The 21,832-nt window shown below is 45.6% G+C and overlaps 1 protein-coding gene across 9 annotated transcripts; it reads right to left on the bottom strand.

The window, feature by feature from the left end:
• Positions 1-12,796: 12,796 nt before the first annotated feature.
• ZBTB18 (zinc finger and BTB domain containing 18) lies at positions 12,797-21,614 on the bottom strand. 9 transcript variants are annotated; one of them, XM_080614632.1, is made up of 3 exons: positions 20,077-20,642; positions 17,248-17,336; positions 12,797-16,555 (listed from the first exon to the last, which is right to left on the bottom strand). In XM_080614632.1, the coding sequence occupies exon 3, from the start codon at positions 16,539-16,541 to the stop codon at positions 14,973-14,975; it is 1,569 nt and encodes a 522-aa protein (XP_080470758.1). In that variant the 5' UTR covers positions 16,542-16,555; positions 17,248-17,336; positions 20,077-20,642; the 3' UTR covers positions 12,797-14,972. The 9 variants fall into 9 exon arrangements, with proteins under 9 accessions (XP_080470758.1, XP_080470756.1, XP_080470759.1 ...); XM_080614630.1 differs by lacking the exon at positions 17,248-17,336 and adding an exon at positions 18,639-18,722; XM_080614633.1 differs by lacking the exon at positions 20,077-20,642 and adding an exon at positions 18,639-18,689.
• Between the last annotated feature and the right edge of the window lie 218 nt (positions 21,615-21,832).

Below are 21,832 nucleotides of genomic sequence, written 5' to 3' on the forward strand. Positions count from 1 at the left end.
TCCAGCTACTGCACAGTGTAACCCATCCTGCCTTCCATGCAGCTCCAGTATAAAATGTCCCTGGTATCATTTCATCTCCGTGAGAGCCTCTACCTGGCTCTTTTTACATTTCACACACCAGTGGATTTATTTCCCACTTCTCTTAGCCCCTCCTCCAACTCATACTGAGTATCTCCACCTTCCTCACACACCAGTCCTCCGGAACCAGCTTATAAACACGTTTGCTCTTTTCAAAAAAAGACTTCTCTATTAATTAAAATAAATTGCATTCACTTTTACTGGCCACAGATTGCCACAGTTACTGGCTTAGGTTCATCTTTATGTTTGGGCAACTGATTTGTATTGTGTTGGAAGGTTTTGATTTCTTCTCTGGGGGCTGATCATCGAGCTCTAACACAAGTCTCTGCTTGAACACCACCCCTTTGCTGTTTTTAAGCAGCGTTAGGGCTAAAGAGGGGACGGTTCAGTGCTTGGGACACTGAGCATGAACACAAGGGACCGTGCTGCAATTTCTTTCCTGGCACTGGCTTCCTGCAAGGCTTGGAATGGTCACTTGGTCTCTTTGGCTCTGAGTGCCCCAGAAAGGGCTTGCCAGCACAGCTCCACCACCCAAACACAATCACAGCCCATGCAGCAAGCAACAGCTTTTTCTCGGACATCCTTAAAAACCCTGCTCCCCGAGTGTAATGCTCTAACCCAGGGGAAGAATGTTTTACCCCTCTAAATGCAGGCCCGTTAGGCTGTGATTAGCCCAAGTATGGTGAGGAGGGACATGAACTATTTCAGTCCTTTTTTGCTGCCACCACTTGCCAGGTTTGCATGCTGGTGTAGCCTGGGCCAATGCATCTCCGAACCTTATGTACGAGGGACAATAGGCAATCCAGGCCTCACAGACTATTTAAGAATAAACTCCAGACTGTGAGCTGCTCAGACATCTTGGTTGTCGACTGCATATAGGTGCCATCCTAAAACTGTGAAACTGAATACCCTTAATTTAAAAATTCATGCCCAGATCTGTGCTTTGCCCTTCATCCTTGCATTTACAGAAGGCTAAATTGAGATCCCAGATTTTACATCCAAACGCTGAAATGTTCACAATTCAGACTCCTGCGAAGGCTCACAGAAAAGCACATTTTAAAACCGCATCGTGTGAACTGTTTATGTGCCGAAGGAAAGCCAGGGATTTTGCTAATGACAAAGAAATTGTTCTCTCCTCTGATAGCTGAAAGAATTCCTCTAATGACAATAAAGCCCCTCTTTTGCAGATTTGCTTTGGGTGGATGGCAAGATGAAAGAACATCCAGCCCAGCCATGATTTTTCAGATTGCATAAGTACCTTAAAAAGATGCTCATTATCTGAAGTGACGCCTCTTCCCTAATTGCAGTGCCACCATTACGTGAGGTTAATTTTTTTTTCCCCAAACCCGTGTAGATGATAAAACCACATGTTAGACTCGGGAGCGAGCTCTGCTTGGAGAGGTAGCGTTTGCTAAAGGGGATGGGGGTCACCTCCTGATGCTGCCCGTGCCGTGCTGCGAGGACCACTCTGCTCCTCTCCTCGCTTCACCCCGCCACATCCAATCTGCTGCCCCAAATCCCAAATGGAAATAAAAAGGAGCACAAACCCCCTTAACTGGGAGATGGTTCTGCAGAAAGAAGCTGCGGCTGCCCCTGGAAACAGCAGCCGGGACCGACATCTCCGACAACTTGCAGGCACGGAGAAATGTTTGTTTGTTTGTCTCGCCTCCCGCTCCCTCCTGTTCATCCAGCTCTGGTGCGATGCCAAGGCCCAGCCACACGTCCCAGCGGGACAGGGCACCGCGCCGGAGGGGGGGAGCCCGCAGCTCCCGGCAGCCGGCCGGCACTGTAGGTTACCGGCTGGGGAAAACCGGGAGCTGTGCCGTCGCCGTGAGAAGTTCGGCACAACGGAGGCTGAGAGCATCCCTGCCCAGCCACGGCAGCGGGCAGGGCGGGCAGGGCAGCAGCCTGCCTGTGCCGAAGGCTTTCCTTCCGGTAGGGATAAAGGTGGAAACAAAGCGCCTTTTCTTGCCCGGGTGCGTCAGGCGTAATTAGTCGCAGAGGCCAGAAGGGCACCCATTAAATCGCTGCCAGCAGCATGGCCGCAGCACCCCAGGGCCGCTTCTGTCACCTCGGGGCAAAGTTTGCACTGAGCCCCCAAAAGCGTTTGTGTCTCCTGCCCTTATACAGGCTCCTGGCTTCCACCAGCACCAGGAACACAGTTATTGGGGCCCCACAGCTTGCCCACATTTGCAGGTGGCCATCAGCATAAAAAACAGGCTCTGGAAAGAGATTCCAACCCCCTTCTATTAGTTTTTCACAGCATCAGTGTTATTAGGGCAATAATTTATTGAGGTTTCCTATTTCTCTTTGAAATACTGAAGTATAACATGTGCATCCACACATAAGCTTGAAATTTCTGGGAACTCCATAAACCTTGTAGTATTAATCCTATTATACGGTTTATATTTAATTAATTGCAAGTCAGAGATGAAAATTTCACAGATCTTCTAAGAGAATGAGTATTTTTAATCAGCTCATTTAGGCAGGGAGAAGGATACATGTCCTCTTGCTAAAGCAGCATTTCACAGCGCCACGCAGGTTTAGTTACTGTGGGAACTGGTTACCCCTCAAAAAAAAAGTTGAAAGTTAATCCAAAGCTAAATCAGTGACATGATTGTATTCCCGTTACATTCCACTTAAATGCATATGTTTACAGTATCCTTTAATAATAATAATTATTAAACGTAGTAAAATACTTCCAAACTTGGCTCATGGCATCGTTGTACTTCTAGTGGAAAAGAAATTATCTGAAGCCCTGTCAATATGCCACTTCCTCCTCCCCCATCTTTTAACAGAAGCAGCCTCCAGTGAAATAATCCAAGCTGTGTTCAAGAAGTTGGCAAGTGGGTCCAATTAAATGTGGTTTTAGTGTATTCTGGCATTTGCATATCTAGTTTGCCAAGAAGTAATGTTTTAGAAAAAAAAACCCCACACCATAAAAAAACACCACAAAAACCCCTGCATCGGTCCAGACAGAGAGTGGATGGTGTGATACATCGCTGAACTTTGTCCCACAAATCACAGACATTTACAGAAATAAAGAAACAAATCATTTCTCTCTCAACTATTGCCCCTTTCTGCTTGACAGGCTTTGCAATAATCTGTACGTCCTATAAAGGAAAACATACAGAGGCAATATTAGAAAATTAATGCAGCTAAAATAAAATCAGCTTTAATATCTAGTGAATCATTTAAAAACTTAAATCCCAATGACCTTTATCTCATGGAAATATTTAATGCCTTAGTGGAGCCGTTCTCCAGCTAAACAGTGATTAAATAAAGCAGTCCATCAAAACAGCGCCTGTTCTCCAGGATGCAGAACTGAGAAGTCAATCATTGTTTGCGAATGATCGCTTACCGCGGCTGAGCGTGGAGCCTTGGCTTTTGCAGCTCCTTCCCTTGCCCTCGCTATAACAACTGCAATCGCCTCCTGGGTACTCCAAGCCCCTGTTTCCCCCTCTGCCCATGTGTTATGTGCCAACCCCAGGCGCGGGAGCTCAAACGTCCCAGTGCCCTGGCCACGGCGTTGCCACCACTTGCGGGATGGCACTGAGGGGCCACGAATGCAATCCCTCAACTTGTTCCTCACTCCCACCCAGAGAAAAACCCTAGCAGAGGAAGGATGTGTGGGAATAAAAACCCCACCCCGAAACCCCCGCAAACCCTAATGCTCCACAAAGGTAAGCGTAAAATGACGTCTCACGTATACTGGCCAGCCCTTTCGCTCATTTATTGCATAGCCGGGACAACCTTGCTACAAAGCAAGGAGAGTTAATTAATAAAACGAAGCAGCGTGGGGTTATATGGAATCTTTAAAGCCTTTATCAGTTTGCCAGTCCATTAGTGGGGCTGCATTCTCCACAAACTCCCTGCTCCAATATGTGCAGCAGAGCAGTTAATTTCTTTTGGACTCAGTCTATGGCACCAAGCTGGTTTTTTTTTTTCCCATCTTTATCCAAACAAGCTATTAAATAATCAACAAATAAGAATATTTAACCCGAAATAATGAGAGGAACGATCGCTCGCCTAAAAACTATAAATTAAAGCTATCCAGTCACAAAAGAAAGTTGAGTCATCCATTAAGCAACAAAGGAGAAGGAAAAATAGATCGCACTCGGATGTTTTTGTGGTGTTGGTTGCCTCGCAAATGTGCCTAAGCCAAGGCCCCAAGAGGATGGACGATGGGAGCCCGAAATCGCTCTGAGACCATCAGCAGTCAAGAGCTTCCAAAATACTAAAGATGCCGCAAAACCCAAGAGAATAACAAGATGAAGGCTGCTCTCTTTGATCAAGATGTAGGGTAGAACCTGGTGATTGGATGTGGAGGGGGAGCCTTCGCCCAGGAGCAGCACATGGCCCAGAGAAATACACCATGTGGCTGTGGTGCAGGAAAGCCAGGGGCCAAACCACCCAGCACAGTGCTGCAGCATCCCCATCCTGCACCAAAGGGCTGGGAAAGGCGAAGGAAACTCCCCGTGCCACTGCCACCCCATGGGGCCAAGAGCGCTTCCCTCTCCCTGCCTGTGGGACAGCAATAGGGTCCTGAAGATGCCACCAGCCTCTGTTCTGCCCGGCTGTGACAACCCGTGCCCTGTGCAGCTGCTATGGGCTCAGGCAGCAGCAAGGCTTCCCACAGCACTGCAACAGAAAGCAAACCCCAATTTTAGGCGGCTCCACTTCCCTCTCTGTTCCCTCCTTCTCCTCACCCTGCCACCAGCCACACACAAGAGCTGTGTTTAAAAACATGTGGGGGGTTTGCAGTGATTTCCAACCCCCCGGCTGTACTTCTCAGAGTAGTTGTCTTGCGGATGCTGTGCTAACAAGATGCTTGACAGGCACCAGCCTGCGCCGACTGCCGAAATTCACAGCCCACTTCCGAGCAGTGCGACGGGCGAAAGCCTCATCCGCGGTGTGAGCCCAGGATGGTAAAATGGTCTCCTAGGGAAAATGGGGCTGGGGAGGTGGGAATGAAGCGTGGCAGTCACAGTAGTATCCATATAACCTGGAAAATGCTACAGATGAAGTCATTAGCCCCTTCCTATTTTTCTATATAAATAGCATGGATGCAAACCAGGAGTTCCAGCAAGTGCCCACTGAAGACCAGCAAGTACCTCAGGAGGCTTTGTGGTGGAGCAAACGCTTCCATAATTAGTTTAACTTCTGCCCAGAACCCAGTGATGAACTTTTATTTAACCATACACCTCCAGTGTTCTCCAGAGGACTTGAAAATTGTTTTCTCTCACCAACAAATATCTCTGGGAGAACACGTGCAGCTCAGATCAGCCGACAGCAGAAAGGCACAGAGCCAAGCTTAACATCAGGCATCAAACATGGTGTACAAAGGGGCTGGAGAGGTAGCACAGAAAATGTGGTGAAAACACTCTGAAATATCAAACCCTGCATCCAGCCCCAGGATAAACATGACTTTCACTTAAACTTCTTTTTTGTTTCTTCATCCTTCTTCAATGAGTTCAGTGGCTTTGAATGAGCCACATCAGTTTAGCAAGCCACAGGCTCCCCATCTCCTTTGCCTCGCTCAGGAGGAGCAGGGGAAAGCCAGGGACCTCTGCTCCATGGATGGGGTCTTGCACTAACCCAGTCATGAGACTTCAAGCGTGGGCTTCAAAACCAGGGTTCTGCCATCTGTAAAGCCATGAGGAGGAGACTTTCTTTGTTCGAAAAAGAAAAAAAGAAAAGCAGACTTTGAGATGAATGAAAAATGCTCCATCCTCCAGAGCTGCATCAGGAGTGAGGCTCACAAACTTGCCGTGCTATATTGCTTCCTTCCTAAAAGCCAGCAAAGAAAAGGAAAAAACCTCATAATGCTTTTTGTCCTTAATAAGAATCAAAGTGGTGTAGAAAAGAGGCTTTATACCTCCCAGTCCCACAGCCTGATTAATGTGCTCTGTCTTTCAACATGTGCTTTCCCTTAAACCTCATTTTTCTGTAATTTCCTTCATTCTTTTAACAATGTGCTTATCCCTCTCCTAAAAAAAAAAAAAAAAAAGCCATCATTTACAGATGTTCGCTCTCCTCACCACAGCCCAAAGCACAGGCTCCTCCTCCTTCTTCTAAATAAAGGGAGATAAGACCGGAGATAAGATCGTTTCAGAAGGTGAGCACTGATATTAAATTTTAGCAATACATGCTAAGCTGATGTCTTTGTAAATAGTTTTTTTTCTGCTCCAGACATACTCCTGCCCTGTTCTGGGAGTAACAACAGCCACCCAAAGGAGCTGGGTGTTTCCAACAGCAAAATTTTGCCTGCCATTAATTAAAGGGCAGTTTTGGACCAGATGAATCTGGCTCAGCCACGAGCGACTGTAGGTCCTATAAGGACTCTTGTTAAAAAGCCCCCAACACATTAAATGGTCGTGCTTTTGTGTGGGGGAGCCCTGAATCTGAAAAGCGTCAACCTAAAATAGAAGGCTAACGTTAGGATGGGTGCTAGTCATCTACTCACTGTCTTGAGTGTGACTCACGCCAGGTAGGTCCCGAATGTTAACAACCCCTCAAGCCCTCAGGCTCATATTCGACAAAGAAGGGCTGAGAGATCAGACCCTTACATTCATTATATACATTTTAAAAATAGCATTGCAATACAGCACCCAGATATCCAGCTCCAGACCATTCAGTGACAATGTTAGTTCAGAGCATAACACTTTAAAATCAGCTCACATCATCGGGTACTTCTGTGACATGCACATCCCTTGACCCAAGGCAGGCCACGAGCGCTCCCACCTCCATTCCCTGCTGGTATTTTAGTGCCTTGTTTGAATCACTCCGCGTTATCCAACATCTTTCCAGAAGCAGCACTTCAGTCATTTCCAACCCCTCCTGCAGCAGCATGCCTACAAACCTGCTGTTCCCTGGGGATGAAAGTTGTGTTCGCCACAAGGTGCTCACCTCCAGCAAGGCTGCTGGCCAAAGAGTGGGGACCCATCCAGCTTGGCCCTACAGATGTCCCCAGTGTTTCCTCGTACCCTCACCCCGACACAATGCCCTCAGGCTGGAAGGTGAATGTGGCGTTGCTGTATTTTCTCTGCTTGGCAGGAATCCCACTTTTTCCTCCAAGCTGCAAACTTCATTTTATATATTAGAGAGCATGAAAGAGCACAATAAACTTACCACTTTGTTGAAAAAAAAACGAAAGAGAAAAAGGCTTGATTTTTTAACTGCTGGCTATGGGCTTCAAAAGGTCTTCTTGACGAGATTTTAAAATGCATGGGCTTCTTGATGCAAATTTAGGCTAAGAATAACAAAGTTCCTAAGTGTAATATTGCTTTATGCCACTTTTCGTCCTCAGTTTTTGGAAAGCATTCTCTCTGTGAGACTTCCCAATCATTAATGAAAAAGAAACACATTTATGTTTATCACACTGAACTGAGCCAAACAAAACTCTGCGTTCACCTTGTGTCTCGGGAGCCTTTTAAGAATAGAGTAGCGGTATTGAGAAATCCCTGGAAGTGAGTCGCAGTGAGCTATCCAGCACTTGCAGAGGTACGTTGGTCAGCCTGTCAACAGGGAGCCCAGCATTCACGTGTTCATTAAATGACATCCCCATAATTAATAGAGAGATGTACAACTCTCCTTTCCTCCAAAATTTAAGAACTGCCTAGCTAGCCTCAGCTCGTTATGACACAGATCTTTCGTAGAAGTCACTCAGTCATCTCAAAATAATGAAATACTGGTATTTATAGTGTTTTCAAGCTGTCATATATATAAGCCTGAAAATCATCTATGAACAGAAATCAGATTCTGGATAGACAGTGCCAGTCAAACTTCTTTAAAAAGAGAGAATAAGCTACGGAAAATGAAGACCTGGTAGCTATAGCCTATGAAGATAGGATATGGTTCATTAAGATTTTAACTATATTTTATCTTGGTATGAATTTCCAAAATTATCTCGACATGAATCCTTCCTTACTAAGTGTGAGTACGTGGCAAATGCAGTTGAAAATAAATCATATCTTGTATGATAAACCTCTATCAGTTTCAAGGGGTTTTATTTATAGATAAAGTACATTTTTAAAATTGTAAAATGTATATTGGGAACACATCCAAAAGTTTATAAAAAGTAGCTTTAATGCTAAAATTGAAGACAATTTGACAAAAGCCTAAAATGTAGCATCGAGGCTAGTTTTTATTTTCCTAATAGCTGTAAATAAGACTTAACCAAAATGTATTTCAGGAAGGTTGTGAAAGAAATATTTAAATCCCTATCTAGATTTACATCCAGATACAGCATACACCATGCCATAGAGCTGTTTTGAGACAGTTAAGCCTTTTAATATACCTTCCGTAGTACTGAGGCAGTAACATATTGCTTTGCCAGTTGAATCCTTTTGGAAGTCATGATGTACGTAGAACTTGCTCTCTAAATGTTTTACTAATTTAAAGCTGGGTTTTATGCACTGGGTTGTAATGGCTGGGGATGTGCTGTGTAAATCCCTATCTGGCATGAAAAATCCTTCTTGGTGCTCAGATTAGCGCTGATAACTGCAGGAATCGCAAGCAATAGGTTGCACAAGACCACGTCATGTTGCCTGCCACATACGAACACTAAACGCGTCTTCTAGAGATCTTTAAGGAATAAGTGAGGCTGTGATTCCGATATACACCTAAATAAAAATTAGCAAGTTATTTTAAACTACTTCCTCACATGCACTCACATATGTTCATACACGATATGTATTTTAAAGTGCAACATCGAGTGTAAGAAATACCAAAATGCTGCACATTAAAACATCCTAAAAAATAATCACCAGCTGTATTTTGCAATTAATCATTTATTTGTTTCCTGCAATCCCAAAAGCCCCAATCACATGGAAATTTCAGCTCCAAGGCTAGAATGCACACGTTCTCCCTTGTAGCCCCAAGCAAAAGCTTGTTAGAGCTAGGCTGTAAAATCTCAGAAAGCAAAGTTGGCCCCAAGATAACAGCCACGGTACAGGAGAGGCACCAGGTCTGCCCCAGACAGGGGAGTGTTTTTGCACAAGGGTGAGCACTTGTGGCCCCTGCTACAAATAGTTAATGTTAAGGAGTTATCAAGAGCGAAACCTGTGTATGTTCTGCATGAAGACGATGGTGTAGTAGAGCACTGACAGTTTTCTAAAGAAAGAAAACTGAAAGGAAGAAAGCAAAATGAACCTGAAGATTATAAGCAGGCAACCTAGGCAAGGTCTGCTAGCCTAAAAAAATCAACTCACCCAAGAAACTCCAATGTAAGAGAAATACTCCAGGTCAAACACAGATTTTTTTTTTTTTTTTTTTTTAAAAAAAAAACCCTGAAGTTTGGTTTTGTTTTTTTTTGCAAACAAACGTGATTATCACCCCAAACCTCTGCAGCGTCTGCCGTCACTCTCGCAGTGAAGCCTGCACCACCTTGGGCGTTAGAGCTGTCTCACTGTGCATAAGACTCACCCCTATCCTGCTCTGGCAGAGCTGGGCAAGCTGTGTGTTATTTGCACCAAGAGCATTTTGGTTTGACAACTGGTTAAAAGTAATGCTTCTTTTTTAGCCTACGAGACTAAAATGGATAATCTTTCTAAAAAGGACATAATCTCTCATCTATAAGACCCATTAACAGGTTTAGCTGAATTTTATCACACTAGCAGGAGCTGCTGGCTGTAGGTTTTAATAAGCAGGGCTCTTCTTCCTGTGATTATCTTCACTTGCCGGCAAAAGGGAACATTTCCACCTTCTGCCTAAAAACATTTATGCAAATAAAGAAACTCCTCTCTTACCATCCAGAAAATATTCTTTATTACCAAACTCACCACATTTAATGACATGATTAAAATATGAGTGAGGCACAAAATATTTAAGAAAGGACTCCTGGACTAGAATATTTTAAAAGAGCACAGAATATTTGTGCATCACTTTTTCCTCCCTTTAAAAATATGAAACAGTTCTGTTAAAATTCAAGTTTACCATCCCTGTAAAAAAAACGTTAAGGCTTTGATTAGATTTCTTGACTAAAAGACCATGCTCTCTGGAAATATTTCAGTTTGGAAATCACGTGGACAAATAGTGTTAATAATGTATAAGTTTGAGAACCCTGCTACGGAAGACTACATGACAACACTCTGGAATCTGTTTTCTAATTTTGGGGTATTTTTGCAGACTTGACACATATTTCACCTTATTTCTGAGGAAATTTGTATTGCTCCAAAGTGAGGGAAGGGAGTAGGTAGAATATTTTTCTCTCCAAGTTCTCCTCAGCTACCGATTGCTATGGCATCGTTGATCATAAAATCGGTGGCTCAGGGTTTTGTTTTCGGACGTAGGCTGGAAAAATGTATTTTATAAGTTATACATTAGAAGTCTTTAGAACATTAGAACATTTGATTATTGTAGAATTAATAGAGGGGAAGGGGGAACTCAGACCACCACCGAGAATTCACTTGATCCATTATTCGCAGAAGGAAAGCAGAGGGTACGCTGTGGCAGGGGGAGGAAACGGTGGTGTCCTTCCTGAGCAGGTGAGTCCGCACGGCTGCTGGAGTGTGGTAGCACAGGTGGAAAAGGGAATCTGGCACTTTGCAAATTGATTTTCAATTTTTATTTAGGCTTCCTGCAGGGCAATAAGGGTTCTGAAGGGATATGCTGGTTTCACTTAGGCTTAGCAAAACTATACGGGATTGTTTGGTATTCGCTTTTACCCTCATGCAGGAGAGCAGGAAAGCAGGAAAAGCAATGAGAAACCTTTCCCTTCCTTTGCCATAAAGTTTAAACTCCTACCAAGTACTTCAAATTGCACCTAAAGCACACAAAGGTCTCAGTAAGTAGGTGGTCTGTATAATGCTATACCAGATCCAAAGGTCTCTGTTAGACCAAACCCCCTAAGCTCGAGTTTAGAGAAATAATTCATAATTAAACAACATTAAGCTATGACAGGCGGCAGTTAGAAAAAATGCTGAATGATGTATTTAGCATGCTCCATGTGAGTCTTGGGCTAGAAGGACTCACAGCGAAAACGTGATGACCGGTCAGAGAAAGTCTTCTGAACCTGTGGAGTTTAGAGCGCACCGTTTCCAATCCCGCGATTTGCCTTCAACCATCATGGAAACATGAGCGGTGAGGATTTTGTTATCACAAAAAAGACAAATAAAATGTTCTCTCATGCTTCGTTATCGAGGGACTGTATTAAGAAAAAAAAAAAGGAAAAAAAAGTTACAGCTAGGTATACAGTTAGATACGTCAATACATTAAACCTTATGGAGAGAAGCAAAACACAGGAGTATGTTTCATCTTTGCATTGAAGAAACACTTTGATAGCCATGAGCAAGTATGTGCTGCACATGTATAGACCTAAAACCCAAAAGTATAAAGGATATTTTGAATTGTCCTTTAATGTCGTTAACGGCTAAATTATGTTTTCTGTTACCCTTCTGAAGAAGGGCTTCTTCTAAGTCTAGTTTCATTTGGGAATCTACAGTTCTTGAAAATCTTAATGTTGGAGAACAAATGGTGAATCTGCCTAGAGCCACATCCAGAGCTCATCAGCTGCACGGATTGCAGAACTGCAGTATTAGCCGTTTCGCAGTCTTGACGATACTTTAAACCATCTTAACTACACATAATATTCTACCATATGAAAGCCTGCAGAAAAGGTCTGCTGCTACAAAAAGAGAAATCTATGCGGTGGAAGACGCTAATGTTGACAAAAGGAAATGTTTTCAAAATATCTCTAATAATGCAAAAAACCCCAAGCCCAAACACAGAAAATGATGATTGAAAATTATTATAAAGAATAAAACAGTAAAAAAGAGCATTTTGGCTACGTACAAGTTACTGTAAATGTAGGAAGATTAGCAGAATAGCATTAGGCACCGAGATTCGCTTGGTCAAGGCACAACTTCAGTTGTACCTCAGCAGATGACAAATGTAATGAAATGTTTAAATTAAGATATTTTTTTCCCTTTCAAATTAGTCCTGCTGTCTCTGTTCCAGACTTCTAATTTAGCTCTACTTTCATATTCCCATTGGGCTCTGCAGTGCTTGTTCCTATGATAGAGCGGCCTCAAACAAGAATTCTGGGTATATACTACAGCAAGCAACTAACCCAGGTCTTTTTCAAAGGTTTCGGCAAGCGTCATTTTATTTTTTTAAAGAAATGTTCAGGCTGTAAGAGAAATCCCCAAACAGACGCAGGATTATTTCAATTTCCCTCTGTAGGCCAGAGTTTTGATGCATTACCAGTATTTTGGGCATTTTCACTGCCTACTGTAATGCTGACGGCCAGTCAGCACCCGGCCAGTGCTTCAGATTAAGTTGTTGCCTTCTGCTCTACTGTTCTGATAGAGACTGAATACAAAAGAGTGAGCCCAAGAGAGATCCTTAGGGTGAAATTAAGCCCAGAAAAGGAATTGTGTGTCTGCCTAGATATTTGCATGGTAGCAAAGTGTCTGGATTTTAATAGACTGCTTCTGCAAAAGTCTTTGGGGAAGAAAAAACTAACAAAAAAATACCTCTACGGAAAGATCGAGAGCTGCACACACAGAAATGCTTTCAAAACACAAGCATTTAATTTTTTTTTTTAAATGTTAAGCGAGATGTAAATATGTACGTTAGCAACAAAGTGCCCAAAAGCATACTGAAAACATATTCCATACACAGTTAGCAATAGAAGTCTGTACAAAAGTAATAAAGTTACACATTATAAAAAATACTCCGTGACTATAATTTAAAAGAGGGAAAAAAGACAAGGGAATTGATTTCTCAGTTCATATAATTTATTGCAGTTAGCACACAGTTTAAAAATTCACCAACACACCAATAGTACAAAACTAAACAGCATTATAAGTTATTCCCCCCTCAGGAAAATAAAACATACTATGATTGTCAAAGCTAGATGTCAGTCTAAGTTTTAGAACAAAAGAAGAATGTGAAACTAAGGAAAGGAAAAAAGCAATCACTCACGAGGACCACAAAAAAATCCAAGAGAAAGTCCATTTTCCTCAGACACTGATTGTCTTCTCTAACTTAAGAAAAGAATGTAGTTTTAAAACCTAGAAACTATTCAAGTAACTAAAGATAACGCTCCAAGGCCATTTTCACAGCTTTTTTTTTGTTTTGTTTTAAATGCCATTACAGCCAAATTAACACACATTTGACCAAATATTTCCAAAACAGTCCAGCAATACACAATGGAGTTTTCCATTCAGTATCTTAAGCACAAAAATAGGCTATGTTTACAGTAGTTAAGGCGATCAAATTTTAAACAAAAGCAGAGAAAAAAAAAAAAGGGAAAAAAAAAAAAAAAGGGAAAAACAGCAAACGTTTTCCATGCTACTCCCATAGACCTTATTTGTAAGTGCAAGACAGGAAAACAAACACTGTGCAAAATGCTTTTGACCTGCGTGTTGGTCATTAAAACCACACGTCAGGCTGCAGTCTCTGCTGCTTGGATACGCATAGTCCTTCCCCTGCCCTCCCCCGGCCCCCCTGTCACTCAGGCCTGCCCAGGCCTTTCAGCCCAGGGCTTTTTCTTCTTCTTTTTTCTCTTTTCTTTTTTAATTTTTTTTTTTTTTTTTCAGTCCACAGCCTCTTTTCAACGCGGGGGGAAAAAAAAGAACGACCTATTGTGGTGGAGCGGTGCAGCAGGAATCCTACGAATGCTCATCTGGGGAAATGGACGCACCTCAGCTGGAGCTGGCGTGAGGTCTGTGCAATTAGGAGGGGCTGGGGTTAGTAAATGCACACCACACATGCAAATCTCGAAGCCTGGTTGTAAACATTCAGTATTTTTGTGGGGTTTTTTGTGTTTTTTTTTTTTCCTTGTTAACGTAGCTAAATCGGCGACTCGCAGCTTAAGTTCTTCTCAACTTAAGGACAGTGGGAAAGTAATTTTAAATTAGATAAAATAAAAACAGTGCATTTCTCTTCTTCGTAACACTGGCATTTTCAACGGTGTCGGGTTTTTTTCCTAAGGAAATTAAATAATTTTCAACTCACTCGTTAAAGTTATACAATGCAAACAAAGACAAAAATATACTGAAAATCATGCATTTCTGTAGCGTTAATATTTACTTTTCAAGACTCAACTAAGAGCATCAACACAACCTGCCAAGTTCTTTGATACCTCCCCCCGGCCCATGTAATCAATTACAGTATACAATAACAGTAATTCACATTTTTTAAACACACAGTTCATCACTGCTGAAGCTGCAATATCCTTTTTCATCCCAAGCAAACCTTCACGTAAGACAGAGTCCCAGTGATCCCAGTGTACTCTCAGGGTTTTTGTTTTATGTTTTTGTTGCCTTTTTTTGTTTTGTCGTTTTTTGTTTTTCTGTTTGTTTGTGGGTTTTTTTCTTTTTTTTTTCTTTTTTTTTTTTTTTTTTCCAGTGGGAACTGTCAGAAATCCAGAAGTTGCCATAATAAGTTTTAAGTCAACCGCTTGTTTAAAAATAGATAATCCAGCATTTCAGAAATTTTCCATTTGGGTCTAAAAGCATTCAGGTTTCCAACAGCTAGAAAGGACTCATGCAATTATAGAAATGTAAAGGAACTGACAAAATTGGGAGAGGATTTCTACATTCAGATTTTAAAGAGGAGAAAGATCGAGAGCTTATAAAAGAACGCAATGTTTTGGGGAGAATAAAGCCATGTCCAAATTTTTTGAATTGAAGATTCCTTAGAAGTAAAGTATCCACTGGCTTCTATTCCAAAAAGGGGGAAAAATACGCTCCGTAATTTGTGACTTTGTCGGATTACCTCTACAGTTCATTTTTATTGGAGTGCTAAATTAGCGAAATATTCATGCTGCCTTAAAGTGCAAAAAACAAGCTAATAGCCAAACTTTCAGTTCAAGGAAACAAGATTGCTTTTAGACTGTACCACAACTATATAGATTTATATATATATTATTTATATATATAAAAATTTTATTTCCAAAGTTCTTGTGAGCTATCTTCTAAGGTCCAGTCTCTGACAGTAGGTAAGCTCAGTGCTTCGCTTTTGACAGACAATGAGTTCACCAACTCACAGTGAAACTTCCGAATGTGTCTGTAAAGGTCTCCGGACTGCGTGAACCTGCGTTCACACCACTTACAAGCATGAGGCTTCTCCCGTGTGTGAACCACTGCGTGGCGGCTCAGGTTGTGGGAGTACTGGAAGCTCTTCCCACACTGGGTGCAAGTGTAGGGCTTTTCACCTGAATGAGTCCTTTCATGACGTTTCAAGGTGTACATGCAAGAAAAAGTCTTACCACACAACGAGCAGGTCGGGACATTGACATCGGTAGCAGGCTTGCTGCGGATCCCGTCCTGCTCTCGAAAGTGCGTGCTTAAATGGATCTGCAGGATGTGGGGGCTAGGAAAGACCTTGTTGCAGAGAGGACACATGAAAATTTGGCCAGCGGGGCTAAGTATGTTTGACACATAAGGGAGCAAGCTGCTGTCCATGTTGCCTTCCACCTGGACTCTTTCATTCTCTGGAGTTATCATTTCGTCATCGCTTGCCTTGTCCTCTCTATCTAGCTCCCTCAAGACCGAATCTTCCCTCATCGGAGCCAGGTGGGATGGCTCGTACTGTACCCTGTTATTAGTGCTCACACTTTCTTTCACAGTGCTATGTTCCATATCATAGTCATTAGTGCCAACATCACTCTCATCACAGGAAGCCTCTTTCTCCACCTTCACCTGAACCAGGCTGCTTCTAAGCATGTCCTGTGAAGAGAAATAAGAACTGTTCAAGTTTTCAACTCCTGAAAGGCTGGACTTGACAGACAGGTCCAGCACACAGTCAACATCTGCTGAATCCCTCACGGAGGTGACAGACCTCTGGGACAAAGACTCTGTTGAGCTGCAGGGGCTGGCTACTGTTTTTCCAGCTGCTGCTGCGTGCGTCTCTGCCTCTCCGCCAGTCTGGGGAATGCCTGCTGAGTCTGAGGGCAATCTCATCCACATGTTCCCAGGCTCCGCCGCCAAGTCCCTTTTGCTAGGCAGGATGTTCAATTTTTCATCTTCTCCATCGTCTTCATCGCTGGGCAAGTCTCCTGGCATGTGGCTGCTGCCGTCAGAGAGGCTCTCCACTTTGTCTGAACAACTTGAAGCGTCTTCCTCCTTTTTTGTACTGTCTGCCTCCGTGGTTGCTTTCTCTTTCAGCTTCTTTTTGCAGACTTTGACAATGTCATACATGTGGAGATAACTGGCAGCTGCTAGCACGTCTTCAATGGGCAAGTCTTTGAACTGGAGCTTTCCTTCGTACATGAATTCAAGCAGGAGAGCGAAAGCTGGGGCTGTAACAATGTCGCTGTTCAGATGAACAATGTCCCTTTTGTCCAGCTGGTCCTTGTAAAAGAGGTGGAAATACATGCTGCATGAAGCCAGTACAGCTCTGTGCGCTCGGAACTGGGCATCTCCTACCAGAACAGTGCAATCACAAAGAAAACCCTGATGTCTCTGCTCACTCAGACACTGTAGCAAATGTCTACTGTGGTCAGGAAACTCCATACTGTCTTCATAACCTATAAGCAATGAGATTTTTAAAAATTAAATGTAGGTCGGAATCATGGAACTTACGAATCCAAGTTATTCCACTCCAAAAACCTCGCCTTTATATTGCCAGAATTCTGGTACTGCCACCATGCAAAGATTATTTAACACGCATGTACGATGGCAACTCTTTCTCCAATTAACCACTGAAGTTCGGACTCCCATTCTGTGGTAAATAAGCGCATAGGTACAACATTTGTAATTTTTTTTTTAAAGTATCACGACTGTTCATAAAATCTGTTCAACAGTTACTATGATTTTTTTTAGGGAACTTCCTCCAGATTGCATCCCTAGGAGGGAGCCCCCCCAAAAAAATCTGTATTTTTTTTTTAACACTAAGTTTGAGAGATCACAGAGGGCAAAGAAAAAAAAATAAAATCAGATCATCAACCTTCTTTTTAAAGTCAAATTGTAGCAAAAGGAGAAGTCTGCGCATGAGGAAATGCCAATATACCCAAATCTGAAGGTCTAACATTCATGAAGTATAAAAATTATTTATGGGTGTCAGTATATATTAGCAGGAAAATAGAGGTTTTTAGAAATTCAGTTTGCATGGTTTTCTTCTCGCAGTAAGTACAGTTTCAGGTTTTGAGCCTTCTCCACACTGTACAATAGAACATGAACAGGTTTTGCCAACACACAGAATTTACAAAATAAAACTAACATCCAGAAAGCCAGCGAGCACTGCTTCCCTGTGCAGAAGGACAGAAATCTCCTTCCCCTCCCACACCAGGCAGAGTCTGCAGTATCAAACTTAAAAAAAAAAAAAAAGTCATTCAACGTGAGCCTGTGTGCATATTTACAACCAGTATTCCAAGAACTGTCCTTGCCCAAGCGTTTTTCTATTCACCTTCCTTGATGAGAAAGAAAAAATAAACTTAAACAAGAAGCAGGGAAGTCAAAACTCAAATGGAAAGTAAAATCTCTTAAAAACCTGTCTAATCTATTCTTCTGTGATTGATAGCAATGGTCTCCCAAAACACCTTAAGCAGATCCTGGCTCTCTAGGCTGGCAGATATTATTGAAAAATCCTCTTCCCTCACAAACCAAGATATACTAAAACTTATAACACAACCCCTACTATCTTCTGTAAAATACCATTGCTAGAGTAAAGCACGAAGATTTACAATACAATCACTTTAAGTGCCCCACAGCCAACATCAATCCTAATCCTTAAGAGGGCTAAAAATAAAGATTGGAGGGCAGCTCACAAGGTAGCTGTGATCAAATTAGGAGGCTGAAAGGACAGAGAGGGACGAAGAAGGAAGCTTATAAACATCTGATCCAGCTGACTGTGGCCATATGGCAGCTGCTGCCCAGATAAAGAGATTAAGAATAGAGGAGTGCGATTACAGCTGTCTGGCCAATTCAGGCAGCTCAAATCTACAAGTTCTAAATTAGTCGCAAATACAAAAACTCCTTCAAATAATTATTGTTATGCTGGAATAAAAGATTGCAAGTGCTACACACGAGAGAGAAAAGAGGAAACCAGTCAAGCCATTCTCCCGGGTACAAAAGTTTCTAAACACATAAGTGATTTCTACCTTTCAGAAGCACTACAGCTGTACACTACGGCTCTGAGCTGCAGGATATTTAACCGTGAAGTTTAATGAAAGACTTCCCCATAAACACATTTCAGCCAGAACAGTCCCGTTTTAAAAAAAAAAAAGCACATTTTTGTGTATTTCACTAAAACCCCCGTAAAGTCATTTAAAAGCTGCAACACAAGAATATAAAGCAGAACTCTCTTTAGGCTTGCCCCTAAATCCAGTGCAGTTTTGGTCTCAGAAATGAAGAATGAACTTGCTCTCTCCTTCTTCCAAACCAAGACATTCTCACAATATGCATTAAAGTTAATGCTAACAACGTGCCCAAGAACTGATGCTCTCCAACTGCGGTCCAAGCCCTTTGACTAAGTCCACTCATCTATTTAATACTCAATTTCATATATTACCCCTGTACTTGGTTAGAAAAGTAATGTGATTTTTTTCTGAAATTCAATAAACAACACACCAAAACAGAAATATGCTGTATCTAATCTATTGCTACTCCTACCTTTAGTACACATAAACCTGATTAAGTCCTTTCCTCTGAGTCTTGCTGGCTCCAGGTCTGTTAGATCGGTGGAAAAAAAGCAGACTAGGAGAGACAGATGCAAAGTGGAGATGATGTTAGAGAGGAATGAGATACCTTCTCCACACACAGATCTGCACACACTAACTCCCTGTCTGTGTGTTAGAATAAAAGGCTGAGGGATGGCAGGCTGTCAGCTGCTCTGACATCATGTTCAGATGGAAATGCTACCTCCAGCTGTGCTCCTTTTAATGCCATATGCTACTCCTCTACACTCCTGCCACCAGCTTTTTCTTAGGAGAACTTTTCTCTTCTGTTAGTATAAACAAAATACTTCAAAGTCTCTTTTTTTCAAACTTTCTAACAGGGAGGAAAAAAAAAAAAAAAAAGAAAATCCTAAACATATGGGGCTCTACTGTATTTGCAGCATAGCAACACTTCTGCCTTAAGTTGGAGGACCGCTTTACACGCTGACAGCATACCCCAGCCACGGGGTTACCGAGAAACCCAAAAAGCTCGGTTTTACTGAGCCCGGGGGTTCAGCCAAAAGCAGGCATTAGCCGAACCGATGTACTCCAGCCACGGCTCCCCGCCGCGCCGCCGGTCCTTTCAATTTCTACGTTTAGACAACGTAAGTGACACCAAGCTCTCCAACTCAGGCTCAGCCACAGCAGCGAGGTGGCTAACCTGCCCGGGGCTCTATTCCGCGCCTTCAGCTCACCCCAAAATTGCTGTTCCCCGCCGGGGTCAGGTTGTCATTTACTTGCCTGCAGTGGCACCGGGACGCCGGCCCCAGCCTCGAGGGTTCCGGCAGCCCTGTTTCCCCCACCGCTAGCCGCCCGGGACTCGCCGTGCCCCTCGGCCTCCCCCGGCCCCTTCAGTGACACTCGCGTCTACCGAGCCGTATGGTTCACCTGCCCGCCGTCCCCCTGGACGCGCCGGCCCAGGCCGAGCCGGGCCGGGCCGTGAGGGGAGGCGCGGCCCCGCGGCGCACAGCAAGTTCCCTGCGGGCCCGGCCCCCCCCCATCCCCACCAGGCGACGGCAACTTTCCGCCGGGGCCACCCCCACCCTTGCCCGGCACCTCGGACCAGGGCCGGCCGCCCTCCGCCGCTCAGGGGGGCCTGGTCCTGCCGGGCAGCGCCGCCACCACCCCCGCCCGCGGCCGTGGCCGGGCGCGCCGGCGGCCGCCCCGCGGGGAAGGAAGCAGCTGCCCGGCGCTCAGGAAAAGCCGCCCCCGGGTCACAGCGGCAACAAAAGAAAAGTAACCGGGAGCGGCGCCGGGGCGGCCGGTCTCGCCAACCGGGGAGGGCTGCCCCCGCCCCCCCGCCTCTCCGCCCGGCTGCGCCCACCCCCCGCCGGACCCGCCGACAACTCCGCCCGCCCCAGCGGGTGTGTGGGGATGGGGGCTGCGGGACTCACACTCCCCGGCGGCCCGAAGTCCCCGCGCTCCCGCCGCCGCCCGCCGGCTCCTCTTCGCTCACTTGCCGCTCCGGGATCGCGTCTCACCCCCCTCCCGCCCTCCCCCCGCCCGCCCCCCGCGCCCGCTTGCCGCCGCCCCCCGGCCTCCCCCCTGCCGGCAGCTGAGGAGCGAGCGGGGCAGCCGGCGGAGCGAAGCGGGCCCCGAGCTCAGCGGCTCCCCATGGCACCGACGGCCGGAGACGGCGCGGAGCCCGGGGCCGGGCGGGAGGGGGGAGGGGCGGGGGCCGGGGGGGAGAGCTGGCGGGCGGGGGCGCCGGGCGCACGCAGCACGGGCGGGCGGGCGCACGCACGGCGGCGACGGCGGCACAGCCGGGCCCGGGCTGCGGCAGACAGATGTTCACCCCCTCCCCGCTCCCCACTTCGGACTCCGCTCCCTGACTGACAGCCCGGCCCGCCCGCGCCGCCGCCGCCACCAACCGGCGCGGCGCCCCGCCGATGAGTGACGGGCAGCGGCGGGCGCTGAGTGGAGGAGGCCGGCCCGGAAAGGCCAATCGCAGAGCCCGGCGAGGCAAGGGGGCGTGACCCGGCGGGGGGGGGGCCGAGGCGGAAGGGGGCGGGGCCCCGGGGAGCCCGGGGAAGGGGCGGGTCCGAGGGTGGGGCGGATGGAGAGGGCGGGCCTGAAGGGGGCGGGGCTTTCCTGCCGAGGGCGCGCGAGGGCTGCGGCCTCGCGCCGGTTGCCGGAGGGTGGTGCGAGGGGGGGGTTGGCGCGGTGCATGGCGGGACGGCGGAGGGTGGCGGGCGGCAGGTGCGGCAGCGGCCGGGCGGGGCAGGGCTGTCCTGGGCTGCACCATCCGGGGCGTGGGGTCGGTCGCCTTTGGTGTGCCCCTGCTCCCATGACCTGGCCATGCCTGTAGTGGGGCCACCTGTGCCGGGACAGGCTTGTTAGAGGTGCTGTAGTATGTGAGTGTGCCTGGCCTGGCTGGGGTAGCCGGCCTGCCCACCCTCGGGAAACTGCCGAGCCCCTTCTGCCACACGCCCGGGCAGCTGGGAATTGCTGTGCTACCTCGGGCAGTGTGGGATGGGGAGTGTGATGTAAATGGCTGAGACCAAGCATTCGCTAGGAGTCAAGAATATCATTAGCTATAATTGCTGTGTTGCTATCTCAAGACCTAAGATCCGTCACCTGCCCCTACTAAGAGGAGCAAGTGATGGACTAAGATAAAGCCACTTTTCACAAAATTCACTGAGGGATCCATATCTAGGAGAAACACAAGTTGCTGATGCCTGATAACTTTGCAGAAGTTGACAGCAGAAACATCTGGATTAACAGATAAGACACCAGGATGCTGACAGATGCTGCTGTTGCAAGATACACAAACGCATTGTTGCTTTGCCCTGCCACATTTATGGTTGGACAGTTAAAAATGCACATTAGTAGGTAGGTCGGCAATTCATCATACCTTTGTATAAAATCCCTGAAGAAAAATCCCTGAGATGAGTTCAGTTTGGCTGGGGCACCTCATGCACGTGAATAAATTCACCTTTGTAATCCCGTAGTTTGTGTCGTAGCTTTTCTCCCCATTTGGCACAGGCCAGTTGTGAATTTGTAACAGGAGTGTGATGAGAGCGTGCTCTGGCTTCTCTTCATGAATTGCCCTGCCCCGGGTTAGAGTTTCCACCTCTAGTATTGCTTTTCTTTGTGCTTCCCGCGGCAGCCGGGCAGGTTACCGGGAGCAGTGCCAGCCGGTCGGCACCC

This window comes from Psittacula echo (genome assembly GCF_963264785.1).
Source record: "Psittacula echo genome assembly, chromosome: 4".
In the NCBI taxonomy this organism is placed as follows: domain Eukaryota; kingdom Metazoa; phylum Chordata; class Aves; order Psittaciformes; family Psittacidae; genus Psittacula; species Psittacula echo.